Here is a 20,600-nt window from a genome sequence, read left to right as displayed (position 1 = left end):
GCTTCAGGCTACGTTCAGGAAGAGCGGAAGACAAGGATTTGTGCTAGAACGACTTTAATGCATACATGAGCGAAGTCAAAGGATGACGTTTGTGCACATATATATATATATATATATATATATATATATATATATATATATATATATGATCTACATTTGCAAACACACACAAAAATCCAGTTTGAATTAAATAGCCATTATATGAAGGATCAGATCAAACGACCTTTATTTTTGTCCAGTTTCTTTGCAACGGCGGCTCACACCATCATGAAAGTTAAGGTCCACGACAGGTGATCAACGCGTGGTCAGAGGAGAGGGGCGGCGGGAAGGGCATAAAGGCTTTTGCAATCAAGTTTCTTCTCCAAACACCGACACTCTCCTGTATTATGTTTGGACAGTCAGGGATCTATTTGTAATTATTATTCTTATCATTATCAATACCTTTTTTCCGTTTCCAAAAATGTTATAAACCTATTAAAATCACAGCAGAGAGTCTCCGCTGGTGCGAAGGAGCTCACAAATTGCATACAATACAACAGATCACAGTTTCGAAGGCTAGCACAGATAAAAAACACATATGTACCATTTATATAAGACACACACTGATTGTCTCTTAAAAACTACATATTGATTCCTTATAAACATTATTTTTTCTTAAATAAAGTAGTGCATCCAGTTCGCCTCGGGGGCGCGCAGTCCACACACCGTCCTGATCAAAGGGTCCATCCGTTTGCCAACCAGGAAGTGGGTCGGCAAGTTTTAAGGAGCTCAGGGACAGCCTGCCCATTCCAAGCACTTAACCAAGGATTGGCTTTATCATTTTTTCTTGGATAACCATTTGTTCCGTGGCTTTGATCAAACTTAATAAGAGTTCACTCCAGATTTTCCTTAAATTAACCAACAGGTGTTTTAAGCAGACAGGGACACGCTCGCACACACGCGCACACGCAAATTTACACACACACACAAACAAACGAGAAGACTGTCCGTTTGCGGCCTGTGAGGTTAATTGAAAGAAAATGTTCTTGATCAGTGCTGATTTCATTACTCTCACCTTACGTGGGGGCACACTGTGCAGTGTACATAGGGCACCACCGACACCGCCCCTCGCAATCCCATGGCTACCTGGCTAACTTGGAATGTTCTGTCTTTCACGCACGTGTCTACTGAAGGATGGCCGGACTACATGTTTGCTTTATTATCGGGTTTTTTGTTTGTTAATGTAATTCACTGATATTTGTCCGTTTCACAAAACTTGGAATTTCCACGACGAGGTCTGGTCTTTATAATCCAAGCAATCAGCGTTGAAGTTCAGCTTCCAGGATGCGGCTTGGTCTTTATAATCCAAGCATTCGGCGGTGGAGTTGAATCCCAGTCCCGAGGCTCCGTAGCCTTGGGCAGACAGGGAAGCTGGGGACTGATTGAGGTGACTTGTGACCGCGTTGGTACTCATGGGGCTGAGCGTAGAGCCGGGCCCAGATAACTGGTGATGCATGGGAGTGAGATAAGACCCGCAGTCCATGCCGCCAAAGTAAGACGTAGATCCGGCGTAGCCTTGGCTGTATCCTGATGCTTGCGTGTAGGTCATCGGGTATGATCTTTGCATGCAGGAAGAGGAGGTAGAGAGAGGATCAGACAGCGGAGAAATAGAGGCGGGACTCCAGATTGACACCGGTGCGCTGCTGGTTGAGATGGCAGGGACTGAGGTACTAGAAGGGGGTGTGAACTGGCCGCTCGCCCCACTCTCTGAACTCGCTTCTCTGGCTGGAGAACTCTTCTTCTTGGCTGGTCGAACCTTGTTCTGGCCCCCGTTCTGCTGCTGCTGTTGCTGCTGACGGCACTTCGCCCTCCGGTTCTTAAACCAGACCTACAAGACAATAACAGAATTATTTCGAATAAATTAAATAAGATAGTCAAAGTTAAGCAGCAGAAAGTAAGTTGTATGGACGGCATCCATTTAAGTAAATGTAGCTTGCGTTTAGTTAAATTACTGTCGATAAATTGATGTGTTGGTAAATATAATCCAAATCGAATTTACTTATTTTTTAATTTTTGTATTAATATATTTTAATATGAAGAACATCTATGAGTGCAAATATTATTTTACTCTGTAGAATGCGTACCCTACTTCAGCTAGTACTGGCTATTTCAGTGGTTACTAACAATTATTAGAAGTCTTACTAACAATAACTAGATTTAATGATAAAACCGTTATATCACCTGTTTGAAAACTCCTGTCGTGGTCTCAGTGGTATGCTGCCTTTTAGAACGCAATAATTATTGAGTAGCGTTCTGATTATTTTCAATATTACCCTCACAACCATTACGCCTTAGTTTAACATAAAAGAAGAGGCTTATACCAAAGGATTGCCCGACCATCAAGAAGACCAGCGGACAGAGAAGATAGGCTTTTTAATGTATTCCATATTAACGATTTAATTTAAAAAGCACCCATTTGGTTTAAATTAAAAAGCATTTGAAGCAGAAAGTGTTTGTCCAGACTGTGGGATTGTTTTCGGAGTCTCCACGTGAATTTATTGGCCACCTCACTCACCTGTACGCGAGACTCCGGCAGGTTGATCTTCAAGGCCACTTCCTCGCGCATGAATATATCAGGGTAGCGAGTTTTAGCAAAGAGGGCCTCCAAAACATCTAGCTGAGCGCGGGTGAAAGTAGTCCGCTCTCGTCTTTGCTTACGGGGCGTAGCTGTACAAGAAAGAAACACACCGATCAAACCTAGCCTACATATTGTTCACAATTGCATATTGTTTACTATTAACACATTTGGAAGATTAAATCGGCTAGGAAATTGTCACTTTGAAAACAAATCCCCATCTACCAAAGTTTAACAAAATGCATTTATTTTAAACGCAAAAACGTGTTCGTCAAATGTACGACAGAATTATTCGTTCATTATTTATTCCACATTTTAACGTGGAAAAAAAAACGGTTCTGAAGTCCAAATTATAAATGACACAATATTTCTGGAGGACAGTTTTAAGAGTCGCTGTTCTCATTAAATAATAGCTAACTAGACTTTATGCTTAAAAATGAACGCCGGAAGCAAATTGAAATTGGTGAGTGGATAAATGGTTACTTATACCAAATAAGCCCCAACCAACCCCCCCGCAATATTCTTTTGATAAAGAGAGAAGCCTCGCTAAATGATTCATTATAAGCAATTAAAATCAAGTCATGTATTACCCTTATTTTGACAGACAATCTTTTTAGTTTATTTAATATAATCGTAGCAATACCATATATTGCTGACACTTGTACAACCGAACTGAATTGCATAATTAAAGCGAGCGGTTTAAAATAAACAATCCTGGTTGTACACTTTGTCATGAATATTTGTTCATCCGAATATTTGGATACCGAGGACGGTAACAAACGTCGACTTATAACAAATGTTATAAACGGAATAAAAATGTACAACTCGCTTACCTGGATATCCCACGGATGGATGCAGGAGGTCCATTCCGGAGGTAGTTAGGCTCAGTCCATTGACCGTGTAAGGTGGTTGCTTTAGATACGACATCATGCTAAAGTTGGACTGGAGGGCAAAGTTGGCGAAAATGATGAAAAGTAAATAGAAGGCCTCGTGTAGTCCTCTCTTGTTTTTCTTTATACCCGGTCTGGCCTATGTCGATCTATACCTGTTCCAAAAACCATAAAGAGAAGAAAAGATATCGTTGGTGACCGGAATGAGTTTCAGCTTGTTTCAGCCTCGGTTTGAAGGGCGCAGCGTTCCGACAGCATCAAATGCTGAGTTAAGAATGAACGTTGTCCCACTTGGTCTGTGCTCTTAAAGCAGCCCTGGACCCCCAGCTGTCCTCGAGAACTGAGTGATGCTCATCCTGACAAACGTGTCCCCCCTCCCCAAAAAAAGCTACATCCCATAATTGCAACACGCCTTCCCGGAGAACAAAACACAATCGTTCAAATGCACACACATTGGGCCGCAACAAGGAGAACAATTTGCATAGGACCCACAGGTTTGGACCGGCTAATTGTCTCCAACATAGAGGACTTGATTGGGGGCCATTTGCGGAGACAAAGGCCACTGTTGGGCAGATAAATAATGCCGATAACAAAAGCCCCGTTGGCGAGAAACAAAGAAACAATGCAGTATACTCATCGCTCCCCATTTTGTAGCCATTAAAGTAGCACAGTTTCTTCATTCTAATTATATTTACAGGCATTGTCTACATAATGGAAATCGCTGTAAATTTAAATAGGGCTCCATTAAAATGTGAACGACAGTACTCAGGCAAATAACTAGAAACTTGAGGGAACTCTCAGACTGAAGGTTCATTTAGCATCTTACACTCACTTTGTCTCTCGGCCATTTCCACCTAATTAATTACCCCCGGTAATTTGATTTTAAAGGTATAAGAACGTTTATTAGGCCATCGACAATGTTGATTATACCCGGCAAGGAGGCTTAAGTTAAACAAACACACAATCAGCTTCCAATTAAGAACTCATCCTTTTCCCCGCTGTCAAAGCACTCATTTAAAGTGTCTAAACCAACTCCAGTTACAAATCTGTGTCGCTGGTTTGAGGATGCAAACAGCTCTGGCTGCTTGGTGAGATTATTGCATAACTAAATACAAAACAACGAATTCACAATCCACTTCATACACTTGAATGTTGCTAAAGGACAAACGTATCCAGAACGTTTTTGCTCAATTTGCCGAAAATAATAATGCCAAATACCATTCTTAGGGTCACTGCAACCCATTCTCTATCACTATAAAGAACTCCGCAATAGTGGATAACAAACTCTCCCGGCCACAGGCACAGACAGCTTTCTTCAGACTCTAAGTTTTTTTTTTTTTGCGTTAATATTAGGCTATCTAATCACTCCACTCACTCATTCTAATAGCTACCCACTTCCCCAAGTTTCCTGAAGCCACTGCTAATATTCAAAATGGCGACCACGAATTTCTATTCGGAAACTTCTACAAGTAAAAATAGTCAAAATTAATCTGCTGAATTGATATAAATAGAGTAGTCCGTTCATTAAAAAAGAGTTTTGTTTAATGAACTGTTCAATGACAAACGCACACACGCGAACAGTCTTTAATACCAAAAATATTTTAAACGATTCTTAAATATCACAATAACAATTGATACATCAAATTAACATCTGTCTCTGGGTTGTACATTACTACCTGTAATACTACATGGTTTCCATCTTGCAACTGTGCAGACTATTGCACAGTTATATAGTCACTATTCACCTAAAATTAACTGGAATTATACTATATTATTTGGTCAAAGCACAGATTAAGTGTTGGTTAGAGAAGTCAAAATATATTACATCCTCGTCAATTTTCTGTTTATATTTCCCATTTTTCTTCAAAACATGAAATTGTTGTTCGATGTATTAAGTGTTATATAATTTCAAGACACACGTGCCATGCTCTGAAATACAACTGTAACATTGGTCTTTAATATGTATTAAGGTCGACGGTTCCTACCTGTAGAGCTGAAATTAATTCTGTTTGTAATGATTCTCTCTCCCTCTCTCTCCCTCTCGGAGCATATTAGAAAACAATTGCAGTTTTTATATCTAACGGCCTCTCTGTTCAATCTGTCACACTTTTTTTTAAACGCAGACCTCATCAACCAGTTGCTGCACACCCGCTCAATAATAATTACCCTGTCCAAGAATTAATTATAATAAATGTTTTTTCTTGATAAATTAACGAGATAATCCGGGTGGCACGCGCTCCCTAATTACAGGACGCTAACCTCGACTCCGCACCGCATTTGGGCTGATTAATTTTCTGCTTGACGAAAATGAAACAAAAAGAGGTAGGCTGGCATTCTGTTTATTAAACCCAGCCTATTGTCAGAGGAGCATTTTCATACACCGAAACCGAACCGAAATATCTGTGCAGTTTCATATTTTATATTTATGTATACATAAAGGTACAGCATTATTTACGTCATACATTCTGTCTTCTTGTCAAGAGGACAGAACAGGTTTTCCCATGAATATCGTTTATTATTATTATTATTATTATTATTATTATTATTCAATCTAAGAAATTTCTTTCCAAAGGCACGTGGTACATGCACAGATGTAACTACAGAATTTATAAATGAACATTGTTTATTTTATATAGCCATCATTTAATTGCTAGGATGACTGTCAAAACACGTATTAATTTGAATATGAAATCAATTTTAGGTGTGCGTTACAAAATATTTTTTGACAATTTATGCACTGCACACTAACTGCTTTAAAATTTACCCTGGCTTGTGTCACTTTATTGTCTTCTTTTCATGTAGATATAATCAAATGCACAATAACTGGCGGCAAGAGGGCTGTACTACCAATAATTTTAGGAATTTATGTAAACTACCTATGGACAATATCCATTTGCCACTGAAATGAAACACACATGTACACGCGTGCGCGCGCGCGTACACACACACACACACAAACATTTCACTGCTCAATGACAATATCGAAGAGGCTCATGCTACCGCAAATACGGGAAACATTGGTTTGTACAATATTACACGAATAAAATGAAAAAAAAAACAAGTTAACATGTCTCCAAGTCGCACGCCCGGTGTTTAAGCCCGCCAGCCTTTCTGCTCTCCTACCCGCTTCCAAAGCTGCGCGCGCTTGGGCAAAGAGGGGGAATCGGGACTGTGTGCGAGGAGGGAGGGGGGCATAGTTTCTGGGGAGAAGGACTCCAATACACGCCTCCTCAATTATCGCTCTTTGTCTGCCTGCATTTCCATTACAAGTGAGAACATTCAGTGGAATTCAGAAGGAAATAAGAACAGTAGAAAGTTAAGTCTCGAATTATTTTTGAAAAGCTCCTAAAATTAAACTCTGAAATAAATAACGGCATTTACGACGATAAAAGTGCCCTATTGATTTGTTGTTGGCTCCGTCAAAGCATGCAACGATTACAATTATTAGATGGATCTATTATGTATCAAATGCACATCCGTGTTCTACAGCTCTAAACTCCAGAAAGAATACAAACATCTGAATATACGTTATATGAATATGTACTATAAATTTCACTTTTACTACACCCGGTAGCCGTTTGTACTAATGCGTTTGATCACTTTCTCAAAAGCAAGGGTTACATTTAAGTACTTATTTAAGACGAGTAAAAATGATCTGTAGACTTTGATTTTGTGAGCAAATATTGTTAGTTTTAAAATATTTTCGGAAACTTTTTCCTTGCCTCAGATCGTTTTTACATGTTGCCAGTAGACTAATATTAGAATAGTTTTTCACCACTACTTAGCGATGTAGCTCTGAAAAGAACAATAACGACAAACAAAGCAAGCAAGTATGAGATGATCCTATATGCTTACCTGTTTTACCAGGATGAGATTCAGACAAAATATGAGGTTTTATTGTCCAACCTCCTGAAAATACTTGATAGGCGAAATCCTGCAAATAGGGAAATAAAAGAAGCAGAAGAATTACGCTGACGGATTCTAAGCCTCAACACTTTTCGTTGAAATCGAAGCAATGGTAAAAAATCCATTAACAGAATTAAAATACATACGGAGATGATTTGTTGGTTCTTGGTGAAGTTGCTGAGTTGAATTTGAAGAGCGCGTTCTGGCCAATGAGAGAAGCTGGAAGGCTCAGAGCTAAGGACTGTTTCTCTCTCTCGGGGAGATTTGCTGAGAATCAAATCTCGCCAGCAACTTTTTGACGCAAAGTCCTCAGCCAATGGCAGCGAGGGGGTGACTGACAACGAACCCAGCTCCGAGCCGAGGCGAAATGATCATAAAACACCAATACGTTGCGCTGAAAGACGACGGAAGGAGGTAGCGACTCTGCAACCGCATCACTTTTTCCTTTTTGGATCTGTGGGGATAATAGCAGCACCTGAATGGAGATGTTATTTATGATCTTCATTATGGTTAAATTTTCTTCTTCAACGACTTATAGCATAGAGCTATGACCTTTACAGTGTCACCCGCTTGTGTAGTGAACCCCTCAGTTGTCAAGGTGAACATAATAAAAGAAGGCCAATAATAATAATAATAATAATAATAATAATAATAATAATAATAATAATAATAATAATAATGACAATAATAATAATAATGACGATAATAATAATAATGACAATAACAATAATAATAACAACAACAATAATAATAGTGTGTAGAACTAGAAAAACAAAACAACTTGCGATTGTAGACCACTCTGAGGTCTAAATCATTGATCATCTTGTTGTCAAAGTGAACGTTCAACAGTGAAACAAAAACATCGTGGTTACAATCCAGGGCGTACGAAGACTTTTTTTTGCATTCACATCCACGTTTTATTAAAACTATGGATGTTTTCACATCCACAGTTCTTCCGAACAGCAAGAGATCAAGTTAATATAGTGAAATGAATTAGGGTTGAAGGGGGTCGGGAGGTTTTCATAGGCCAAAGGATTAGGTATTTCAAAGAAGCGTTTACTGTTATAAAAAGTGCTGAGGATTTTTTTTTTTTTTTTTTTTGGTAAAGCGAATAAGATGTCGAGCTAAAAAATATCTTTGAAACCCTACCTCACCTCTGGCGCCATACTCAGAGAGGACGTATTCTGGGATGTGCATGTGAGGTATTTTTTGAGGTAGCCCCCTCCCCGCCGTTCCGACACCCATCATAGTTCAACAAATATATCTCTGCGGATATCTTTCACAGCCACAGCCAGTGGATCTTAAACGGCGGCTGTACAATGCATTTCAAAAGAGGAATGAGAGCTCAATACACACACATATCACACACACACACACACACACACATACACACACACACACACACACACACATATATATATATATATATATATATATATATATATATATATATATATATAGAAAGAGATGTCAGTGTTTGTCACTCATCATTTTGAAAATGATTTAAGAAAACTCCTGATCTGGAAGGCAAAAGATCCCTTTTTGCTTGGAAGGTATACTTTGAAAAATTTTACATTAGACTGTGTTCAGCATGCCAAATATCAGCTGAATTATAAATATCTGAAATACTAAATAATACTAAATATCTGAGATACTAAATAAGTGCTTACAGTACTACCAATACCACTTCTCCTCCCCCTACTACTGCTATTAATAATATTGACAATAATAATGCTTTTAATAACTGAATTTCACAATGTCTTCTTTTCTCAAGCAGAATGTTTTGTAATGAAAAGGGAGAGATTTCACAAACCATGAAAATATATATGGGGGTCACAATTTTTTATATTGGCGTTTATGTCTTTGGTATTTCTCTAGTTTGTCTAGTTTATTTAAACGGGGAGAACAAATGGTGCAGGGGATAGTAAGCGACAATTTCGTTATATCAATTGTAATCATGTTCTACTACTATATACATTTCTCAAACGATTTAATTCATACCATCTCACGTGCACGTAACAATATATTCATAAGGAAGTACTCGCCTGTCTTTTATGGCAGTCTGATACTAACCACCAACACCACTACTACTACTACCACGAATAATGATGATAATATTGTGGTTACATTGGTGAAAAACCACATACATTATTTTCAGGCAGATTTTTTCATAGTTAAATATTCCCTTCACACCCAGACTTAACCTTCAGCACCGTGTAGACCCGACTGCATCTATACCAAAACAATACACGGAGGATTTTGTCACGGTTTGGTAAATGCACCCTCTTAAGAAGCTTTGAGAAATCCAGACACACATCACACAAAACACACACACACACACACACACACAAAACACTCTCTCTCTCTCTCTCTCTCTCTGTATCTCTTTCCTTCTCTCTCTCTCTCTCTCTCTCTCTCTCTCACTCTCTACCCCTCTCTCGCATTCTCTTTCTCGCTCTCTCTCACACACGCACACACACCTCAGACAGATTTGAATATAGATTTAGGTTTTAAACCCAAAGCCATAAACCGCAGCTTCGTCAAACCCCAGTTGCTTTCCTCTGGAAATTCATGCATTTCAGCTCTCCTGTTAGCGTGTCAGTTGTGTATTGCTACTATGTTAGATATTCTTATCATTATTGTGTTTAATGATATAGTTATAGTTTAATATACATAGCTATTATTAATTACTAGTGTGAATCTAGAGTTTGTTATCATGGATTCAGACGTCCATGTTCCCTTTATATTGCCAGGGCATGCATGAGGAAAAGTGAGGAGTATGTGAAATTAACAGGATAATTAAAGTTTTCTTTCCTAGTGCGCCTCGGCGGGAGCAAAATTCGTCTACATGTGGCTCGGGATTTGAACACGGCGTCGATGGCAATGAACTACAGACTGTCACGTCACACTCTCAAGAACAGGAACAAGACCGAAGACAAAGGGTATGCAATTCATATTAAATCAATTGAGCAGCGTTGCAATAACATTTTTTTCACGTGTGTGTTTTCGTCCATCTGTCAACTGATCGTTCAGATCCCCTTTATTTGCCCTTCCGATTTTGGAAAAAAAAACGATTTAAGTTTTTGTTTAAGTTTAGAAAAACTACGAGAAAATGATTCAAGTTGGTTGATTTTCTTTCAGTGAAAGCCTATGCTATCCGCACCTCTGCACAGGGCCCAGTAAGTATTACTTTTCTTCCTGGTTATCTCGCCCATGTTTTCGCCCTGTCACTCATCACCCCAAACCCTGCACCCCTCCCCTTCACGCCCGCACTTTTCTATGTGCTGGGGGACTGGTCGCGTTTTGTTAGGGATTAGCGAACAAGCTAATTGTTATTGGTGCTCTTTTCACAGTCTCGAAACTTTGTTTGCTCCATACTGTTTCAGCAACGTCTCACAGCCAAGGAGCGAATTATCAAGTCGATATAAGGCAGTAAAAAGCGTCAACAGCAAGAAAAAAATATGCAGTTGGAAAAGAAATGGAGAAATTGCTTAAATATTACTTTGTAAGGGTATCTTTCTCTGTCCCTCTGTCTCTGTCTGTGTGTGTGTGTATATATATATATATATATATATATATATATATATATATATATATATATATTCTTAGTAATATTGAAGCATTAGACCTATTTGATATTAGGAAATGTAAAGGTCATTCTGCACATGTCTGGACAACTACCTGATTTGTAGACGAGGCTTTATTTTGACGTCTTGAGATTGCATAGTTTCTTGCCTTTTACGTAATTATATGTGTACACATGTTGTATTAGCACGCCTACACACAGCTATGATGAAATAAAAAGCAGATATGATTGAATGAACTGCATTAAATAATGGTCTAGGTCATCATCTTAAATTCAGGGCCAATTTGCTTAGTACCAGTCAATTTAATGCCCAGATTTTGCGTTGTGCTTGTTCTTTTTGTATAAATTGATAAATTATTCATTTGTAACTACCACACAGCCTCGGGGAATTTCTGTAATAATCGAGGACGAGTGTAAAAGGAAAAGACACAGCTCATGTTAACGCCTGTGGCAATCAACGCTCCCGCTGACTCCCGGCTAATTGAAGAAGTCCAGGTTTGTCGTGGCCTCTGGAAAGAGAACCCGGAGGGTTAAGAGTGGCGGAATTTCAATCCCCACTTGGTATTTAATAGTTTGTTTAAGTTGCGCACTAAACCACAATTGTATTTCCGTGATTATTATGTTATGTTTTTTATTTATCTTGCATTACTATTATAATTATAATTATTATTATTATTATTGTGTCTACATTCGAAGTTGATGCTACAATTTAAAATCATAGGCCACACCACATTCACACAGATGACAGAATGTGTGTTAATATCGTGAAAGTACACCTTTTCTAAAGAATCTTTCTCAGTGACCCTGTATCCATTAGGGCGCTTGTTAATTAAAACGAACAACCGTCAGAAGTCAATTTGATGCGTTTTTTGTGACCTACACTTCATAGATTACAACATCAGCATATCGACTAAAACATGCCAATTCCAAAAGGTTAGCTGATTTAAAAGTCTCCTCTTTTTGCGCAAAAGGGCAAGAGCGCGTGTCTAATAAATTAAAGGGAAACGGGTTTCCCTGGGAATGCTAAAAGCCCTCTGTGCAACGAATTTACTGCGTCTGTCCATTCATGACAGTATCCCTTCTTCCGTTGTGAAGCTCTATAAGTGATATTTCTCCTGGTAATACTTACGCTTTCAGATGACTGGGCATAGAGTGAATGCACCTGTTTCCCACTGCTAAGGTTTCCACATTTTCTGTTCTTGTGCTATTATGTGATCTCTTGTTCGAAGTCGTCTTTATGTAGGCTGTGTATTCAAAGAGTTTAGATGAGCAGTTTGGTAACAATAGGCCTATACCTCTTATAGACTTATTAAATCGATTCGGTTCAAAACGTCCAAGAAACCCAAATAAATATCACTTTAACGGAGCGTCATGTTCTCATAGTGTTTTTGTTTAGTAATGTGATGTCAGTTATCGTCAATGGAGCGGTGGTCCATGCTTAGACCAAATAATAGAGAAATCGTGCCTTTAAGTAAACGTGTCGTGACATTGGCCCTTAATTTTCACTGCTCATATGAAGTTTTATGATATCCGTTCAACGATTGAATGTTTCTTTTGAGTTGATCACCTGTGCATGTGGGGATAACAGATAATCGAAATGTTTTTGTCTGTCTGAAAGTGGTTTCTAAAAGGATTCTATCTTGGGCTAAGATTGTGGTAACAAAAGCAACGGTATTTCTATTAATAAGAATAAGGATCTCACCCTAAATTTTGTGAATTCGTAAAAGCGCTTTAATTCTTCCCCTTTTTCTCAGAATAGGATAAACCTGTGTTTTTTAGCACGCACAATTTATTTTTATAAGAAAACCAATTACTAATATATATATATATACACATACATTATAATATAATATAATATAATATAATATAATATAATATAATATAATATTATATATTATATTATATTATATTATATATATTGCGCTTGAGAGTTTAATGTAACAGAAAAATCACCAATGAAGGGTTAATAAAGGCTTTTTAAATAAAGCATTTAAACATCAAATTTAGAGGTGACCGTGTGTACGTTTTCATTTTTTATGAAGAGGCAAACTTGATAAATAACTGCTATTGATATTATTTGCAATGTAGGCAAAAGATTTTGGCCCTAATTGTGCAGTGTTGATGTATTGTCTTTAATGTTTATTGACTATGAAGTCATTTTCATGATGAAAACAATGGTGGAAGAAGAGAGGGAGATGTGTCCGCGTCTGTTAAGCCTAAAGTGATTTGTGCGAAACGACGCAGGATTTCTCCTTAATATTTTGTTGACCTTCCTCCCTCCCACCCATCGTCACACACGGCAGACCTCCTACCTCCACACACCTAAACCATTTAATCAGGATGACAATGAGCTGTGTACTTTCATTATCGCAGTTCCGATGTCACATTTAGTGTCCTGCGCTGAAATATTAACGTTATTAAAAGAGGGGAAAATGAAACGTGTCTTCATTAAGAAAATTGAGATGGTGAGCAGAAGAAGAAAGCACTTAATTGAAAGGGCAGTGTATTTCAATAGCTCTCTGAAGGAAGATTAAACACTCTAGAATCCAAGCACACAATCAGAGTGTGTGTGAGAGAGAGAGCGGGAGAGAGGGAGAGACGGAGACAGAGAGATGGAGAGAGAGAGAGAAAGAGAGAGATGGGAGCCGTAGCTTAATTTTTATGCTTCACTGACAGGATTCTGGATGTTGTTTTTCAGTGATTTACAGATACAATGGATCTCATGAAAGACAGTAACAAATGTGTTTTTAAACTGCTTCGGTTGAGTAAACATTCAGATGTCTGTGCTTTCCTAAGATTTTTTTTTTTAAATAAGGTCCTTAACGGCCTATTTTCAGAACTTCTGCTTGTTTATTTGAAATGTATTGCTGGTGTTTGGTGAAACCTGATACAATTCCAATCAGTATCGACTGCAGCTATCAACTCTTGTCTGGCAAACCTGTACCTTCACATACTTTTTGATGTATCAATTGATAATTTAAAATAAATGTCAGATGTAGCTGTCCCAGTACAATTAAGCTTTCAGCTTCCTTTTCCTGATGTGCCTGTAGGAAATAAAAGACAGGGGAAAATGCCTGAATTTTCACTTGTCAGACAGACGTGTTGCTATTTGCTTTCCCTCCGATCTCTCTGTCATTCTAGAAGTTCATTAGAGATGGGTTTGATTGACATCAGCTGTGCTCACAACAGGAGTGAAGAGATCCAACTGCACCCATAGAACCTCACTGCAAGTAATGAAGAGAGGGACAGGCAGTGCACTGAAACTATGCCTGGCATCATTCACGATACACAAAGTGCACTAGGTGTAGAAGCACAGTTAGATTGTCTCCAAACCTGCAACCTATCAAAACAGGCTTTTATAGACAAAAAGACCTCAGTGTGATCTCCTAAAGGCAGCAGTTTGAGCCTGACAGGGTGACTAGATAGTTGTGTGCTCATGACCCAGTTGCTGCAGTCCTCAAAAATGTAGCTGCTCACAGAATGGCACAGAAGGTCCATCCTCTGGCCCTGAGTGAGGGTGTCTGCTGTTCGATATTACTGTTTGATATTATGCAGGAATCTGATGTTTGTCTGCAAAAGGTTACATCCCCCCTACCCCCACCCCCCTGGCCAAACCGATGGCTTCCCCTGGCACCATCTTGATAACATGGCAAAATGACAAAATTAAGGTTAGAGGGATATGTTTTAAATTTAAAACATGTGATGTAAATCCCCTATAATAGAAACAGCCACACCTGTAGACCACAAGCTTTGGGAGGAAAAGTCTATAGGACCAGAGGCAAGCTTGCTGGCCATTTACAAAAAAGGCACTTTGTTTTCTTCATGCAAATAAATGAATGAGCTTCCTTTGACACACTAGAACTGTGGCAATGGGATACCTGAGGTGTTTTTTTTCTTTTGGCCGTTACCTCAATGGGTGTGGTGTTCCCACTCGTGGCTACAAAGAAGGGGAGTAAAAACTAGCAGAAGGTTTCTGCATGCATGTGCCATCTCTGTATTCATGCGGTGGATTTATTTCCTTCCGCTAATATGTTATGCTTATTAATCACTACTGTAATTATTTGTCTTGTGTTTGCACAGGGGCCTTGCCACAAACAAATGGATTCAATTAAATATCTCCCCCTTCTAAATATCAATATGTGAATGTGGAGCGAGGCCCCGGCAAATCCAACAAAGACAAACAACGCAAGCAGGACTGCTGAGGACTCGCAACCTCAAGGTAAAGTCAGACAGGACAAAGACAGCTCTCCAGTCAGGTGCGGTTTACAGAGTCAGTGCTTTCCACCTTAGCTTTTTTCACTTTTACCTTTACAAACATACCTTTTGTGCTAAGATGTCAAATGTGTACTTGCTCCTTTTTTTTTCCAGGTGGATCTTATTTATGTGTTCCATGTCTTTTGTTCTCAAATGTAGATGATCTGGAAATTGGAGTTGATGTGCTGAGAAAGATCCTCCAACAGAAGCAAAGAGCACCAGGTTAAGTGGGGTGAATGGTGTATGTGTTGCTGTTGTGATCGGCCAGATGAAACACCCCTGGGAGGTGGAGGAGATGAAGTTCTGTGACAAGGTCACTGGCGGCCAAGATGTCATAGAGCCAGCCGTGACAGACTTGACCGCTCTCTCCTGCCTTAATTTCTGCAGAAACCATGAGCTATCCTTTATGCTAGCTTGATATACCAACGTATGAGATGTAACAAGTAGAACTTCAGGTGAAGCTGTGGCTATTGATACAGAGAGAAAGTAACAACCTCACTGGATTGGAGTGCTCTCTCTGCCAATCAGCTGCACAGAGTGCACTCCCCTCCCCCTGATTTCCCTGCAGTCTGTCAGGCCATACAATTTATTACAAGTTCATAAAATGTTCTTTGCATTATTAGTTTTATGTAACTGCAAGATACAAATTACTTCCATCTCTCTCTCTCCCTCTCTCAGTCTGTCAATATTTCTTTCTCTGTAAGTCTTTTTCTCTCTGTCAGAGATTTACTTCAGACCACTTACATGTGTATACATATGATGTATACATATGAACTGTGTATACATATGAATTGGGTTAAAAATCCTAATAAACAGTCCTTCCAACAAATGAGTCAATGTTTGTGACATTTATTTGAAAACAGTGTAATTTCAGTGGTTTTGCTGGAAACCTAGACAGATCTTTCTTGTCATTTGTGTGTGTGAGATGATGATTAAGTGGTCAAGAGCAAGGAGAGAATATTATTGCTGGTCACTATATTAACATATAATTAGTTTAACTGTTCATAAAAGCACAGATCCTGTGAATTTTAAGAAAGATTTTCAACTTTTCATTCACGATAACAATCCCCACGATCAGGGTAAAAACGAAACCAGTCCGGATCAGATTGATGAAGAATTTTGTGCTGCTGCAAAACTCAGCTTCCGCTGAGATACTCAGCGTGTCAACGCGTTAGCACATTCCCGTGATGAGTTCCCATGGGATGCAAGACATCTTTTTAAACGTATCTGTCGGCAACCTTTTAATTCCCAGGCCCCCTCTACCCTCCACACCCCCCTGCTAAGTACACGTGTGAGTCAGTTCCCTGGAGCACGCGGGCCGAGAGGCAGTGGGTCCACACCGCTGAGGTGTTCCCTCTCTGTGCTAAAACCTGCCCTGCAGTCGGGCCTTCTCAGGCAGAGAGTTCAAAGGCAGAAGACTCTCACTGGAGGATTTGTTCAGCCTTATTAGGTAACGCCTGATTTGAATTGGATTCTGGGAAGCATTCATAACACCTTTGAAAATGCTACATTGTACGACTTTGTGTATAATCCCCGTAATAACTTTAGAAATGGGCACAGTTTGCACAGCTGTGACTATTCATGTTTTCTTCCCCGACGCTTTCTTGTTTTGCCTCTCGAGCGTATGGAGGATTTCGGGTACGTGTTAGATAGTGATCATGGCGAGAGATGGTCCAAGGGTGCCTTTTGTAATTGACTTTTCAAGCTCGTGTGGCACTAGTTACGTGACTAAAGAGGCTCAAACCAATTTTTTTGTAGGCCTGCATGGGTGGCGATCGATAAGCCCATGACACATAAAGGACATTCATGCATGGTTATTTTTATTTGATTATGCCATGAGACTGGCTCATTGTCAGCTGGTTGTGATATTTTTATCTCAGCCTTTTCAGGGAGACCTTGTTATATTTGGTGCATATGAGAAATGGCTGAGCATCCTACAGGCTCAGAGACTATGAGAGAGCGGCAAGGAGCAGAGCAGAGCTCCCGTGTGAGTTACTCAGTGTTTGTGCCCCGTCCAAACCCCTCTCTGCTATGACTGACACTTTGGCGTTGCCCCCAGTTCCCCCTGGGTGGACTTTTCAAAGGTAGCCCCCGTCAGTCGTGACACTGCCAATTCCTCTCAATTCTTTAATTTCTTTTTTTTCTCCCCCCGTCGGCTGACGTTTTGCCAGTTCAGGGCGCCCCCCTGCGGGACGGTTGGATGTTCTCGCCGAGATTGGAGACAGCGGCCGTATGTGCGCCGTTCCCAGCCCCCCGGCCGGTGAGGGAGCGCGGCTGGGATATCCCCCCCCGGGACCCGTCAGTCAACCGGCCCCTCCCCGGCAATTAGGAGAGTAAACACGGGCGTCCCGGGGGGAGGGGGGCGACTGCTCCCTGGCGTTACTGGAACGGCCGGCGGCTGCCGCTGGAGCTGGTGGCGGGGAGTGGGGAGAGAGACATCAGCCTGTTCCCCTGCCACGTCCGTCTCTCCATCTCTCTATTTGCGCGACCCCGCCGACTGTGGCACAGCCAAGGCCGGGATAATGTCTGCACCAGTGGCGAGCACTGAAGGCCGAGGGAGAGACACCAGGTCCTCTGATCTCATTTATCCCGTACAGCATCCCCTGCGCCCCGGCTCCCAGACGCGACAGCGGGGGTGTCCAAGCATTTAGCTTTATTTCACTCTTTTAATTTCGCCGCTGCCAGATATTTCAGTTTGGAAAGGACAGGGTGAGAGAGTATTTATCTGTCCTCTGTTCACTTGAACACTTGCAATAATTAGTAGCGATGTTCCCTATAATTACTCCTTGTAAAGTCAACAGAAACTTCCTCTGCCAAGTGAGGTTAGCAAGTTTTCAAAGCAGGCAGGAGGACTGCGAGAGGAACCTGCTAGATGTGTCCCTCTGCTGAATGTCCTGGTGTTTTTCACAGGTTAGTGCAGTGTGGCAGCTCACTGCCTTTCACTCAGTTTACTTTTGCCATCATGAGAGACTTGAATTTATTGATTTATTCATTTTTTTATTAGAAAAAAATAGTGGATGCACATTTTCACCTGGACTGTACACGTAACCATCCATCTATCTATCTATCTTTTTTTTTTTTACAATACATGACACAGAGCAGACATCTACACTATCCATGCGTATGCAGTAATGGCCTTTTCCTGAATATGCATTGGGAACAATGTTTTATAATGTATGTACAGGATAGGTTATGTTCAAATTTGGCGGGGTCATTACCATGTGATGCAAGACCCAACACCCTATGTGTGTGACCTTACAAGAGACCTCATAACCCTTTCCAATTGCACGAATCTCTCACGCATGTTGTTGTGGACAGGGTGCTCCCAGAGGTGGTTAAGGTTCAGCATAGTTGCTGAAAGCTGAAGTACAACTTTCAGTTTCTTTACACTTAAAAAATCCTGATTTGTATCACCCTTTGAAATCTGTTTCCAAATCATGATGCCAGTAGACAAGAAGAGTGCTCATGTACAGAGAGTCTTAGTCACAGCAAAGAAGATGGTGGTGTTTTTTCAGTACTTATGAAACCCCATACTCCAGTCATTACTGCCTAAAATGTCCAGTCACAGTGGATTATTGAATCATTTTGTGTCATGGCACCATTTATGTCGCTCTCTCCCCTTAGTGACACCATCACCCCCCCTTTACCTCTCTCCCCTGGTTGCCGAGGAGACGGGGTAGTGCGCTGTGGAATGTGGTGCCGGCTGGAGCCACAGACTGGGTCTGGTGGGGGAACGGCCGCCGCTCCCATCCCGGGCAGGGAGGCTGGCCACGGGAATGCGGAGTCTAGGAGGGGCAGGAATTCGACGGGCTGCCAGGGAAATGCCATGTGAGGGGCGATGGGGAGAGAGATGGAGAGGGAGGGTGACCAATTGAAGCGCTGCCTTGCAGCGGGCGCGACGCTGTTGCCGCTCCCTGCTGACGGACGCCCCCCGGACGAAGCGGAGCCTCCTCCAGACGGGATGGGGCCAGAATCCTGGATCATGCTCTCTCTGCTGGTTCTACTCTGTCAAAAAAAAAAAAACAAATCAGCCATTCCCAGCTGCTCCTGGCCAGCTTGGCATACAAACCACATGTGACCAGAACATACCAATTAAAAAAAAAAACTTGTTTGGTCTGTTTCTGCCTGTTTCGGCCTGTCAGATGGACACTCACATTGATGTTGGTTGTGGTAACCACAGCGCTTCCTGGGTGCGGTGTCTTTGTGTAAGATGCCTGGTTGAAGCAGAGCCATGGTGCCCCTCTGTATCATCAAAGTGGTTGGCCCCCAGTGAGAAGTGGCTGTGATAGGAACAACCCGGTGCAAGAGCCCGGGATCGGGGGGGTTGAGGAGGGAAGCTGGGTGTGGCGGGGTGTGCATGGGGGCGGGAGGGAGAAGGAGGGAAGGTGCGGGCCTCTTTGAAATCCCCGGCGGTGCGGCCCGGCATCAGGGCAGACAGGCAGTCACCACGCCGGGCCCGGCTCCAGCTCGCCCCACCCCGTCCGGCTGTGTTCGCCCAGCCGGAGCCTCACGCCACTGTCCCAGCGCCCTCTGCACTCAGCTGGTCAAGCCCCCGGCTGGAGACGGCCCGCCAATCGAAGAAGACTTTGGACAGGCCTGGAAGTGGGCGGGCTGCCTCACCTTATGCCAGAACAACCCCCCCACCACCACCTAAAAAAAAAATCAGGGTTTAACAAGGCAATCAATGAGTACCCTTTGAAGCCCCTCTATCAGAATTTTGAATACAGTGAGGTAGGGCACGGTTTCTTCTTCTTAGGCTCAGACCCCTGGACGAGAACCAGTGGTGTCTGCTCTGGAAGATAACCCCCTGGTGCTGTCACCCCCGTCCCCCCCACCCCCCCGCCCCTGGCACCCTAGCTCGTTGCCAAACCTCCTCGTCTCAAGGGGCTGTGCAGGTTGACACGTCCCCATGGCAACAGCAGCGGGCCTGTATGAGTCAACACAATGTGAGCAGGCAGCGTGCCAGGCGCTGTGGATTTTGGGATAAGCAGCAGGCTCTCTGCCCCTCTGTCAGCATCCCATTCCCTCCCTCCCCCCCGAGTCTCAGTCACCTGTCATCCCAGGAAAGGAGCTTCGGGGCCTGGGTTCTGGAATCAGGAGAGCCCAGGGTCGGGCTGAGGCCTGTTCTCAAGCTTTGGACGTGGAGAACCCAGGAGTGGCCTAGCAGCTCTGATTACACCTACTCGTATTCACATCCTCATGGTCATTCCAGCATTCAGATACTGTATGTCAACACATCTGACCCATTATCTAAATGCTTTCCTTATTTATTTGCTCTTTTTTTAAAAAAAATTCTCTTGATCTTGTAATGCACTCTGGCTCTCCCTTTATTCTTCCAGCAGCATTGATA

At 41.6% G+C, this 20,600-nt stretch overlaps 1 protein-coding gene and 1 long non-coding RNA gene across 2 annotated transcripts; one reads left to right on the top strand and one right to left on the bottom strand.

Annotated features, from left to right (window-relative positions):
• Nucleotides 1-209: 209 nt before the first annotated feature.
• Nucleotides 210-7,668, bottom strand: otx2b (orthodenticle homeobox 2b). Its single transcript, XM_036542032.1, has 5 exons — nucleotides 7,557-7,668; nucleotides 7,360-7,438; nucleotides 3,448-3,659; nucleotides 2,555-2,706; nucleotides 210-1,867 (listed from the first exon to the last, which is right to left on the bottom strand). Exons 3-5 carry the CDS (start codon nucleotides 3,542-3,544, stop codon nucleotides 1,247-1,249), a joined length of 870 nt encoding a protein of 289 aa, XP_036397925.1. The 5' UTR covers nucleotides 3,545-3,659; nucleotides 7,360-7,438; nucleotides 7,557-7,668; the 3' UTR covers nucleotides 210-1,246.
• A 2,187-nt stretch (nucleotides 7,669-9,855) lies between these two features.
• Nucleotides 9,856-15,916, top strand: LOC118787267. Its single transcript, XR_005005367.1, has 5 exons — nucleotides 9,856-10,007; nucleotides 10,229-10,352; nucleotides 10,552-10,589; nucleotides 15,077-15,215; nucleotides 15,410-15,916. It is a non-coding gene; the product is annotated as an uncharacterized LOC118787267 (long non-coding RNA).
• The last annotated feature ends 4,684 nt before the right edge of the window (nucleotides 15,917-20,600 follow it).

Source organism: Megalops cyprinoides, chromosome 12 (assembly GCF_013368585.1).
Source record: "Megalops cyprinoides isolate fMegCyp1 chromosome 12, fMegCyp1.pri, whole genome shotgun sequence".
NCBI classification, from domain to species: domain Eukaryota; kingdom Metazoa; phylum Chordata; class Actinopteri; order Elopiformes; family Megalopidae; genus Megalops; species Megalops cyprinoides.
The sequence above is the reverse complement of the archived record's forward strand: the minus strand, read 5'-3'. Positions and strand labels throughout refer to the sequence as shown.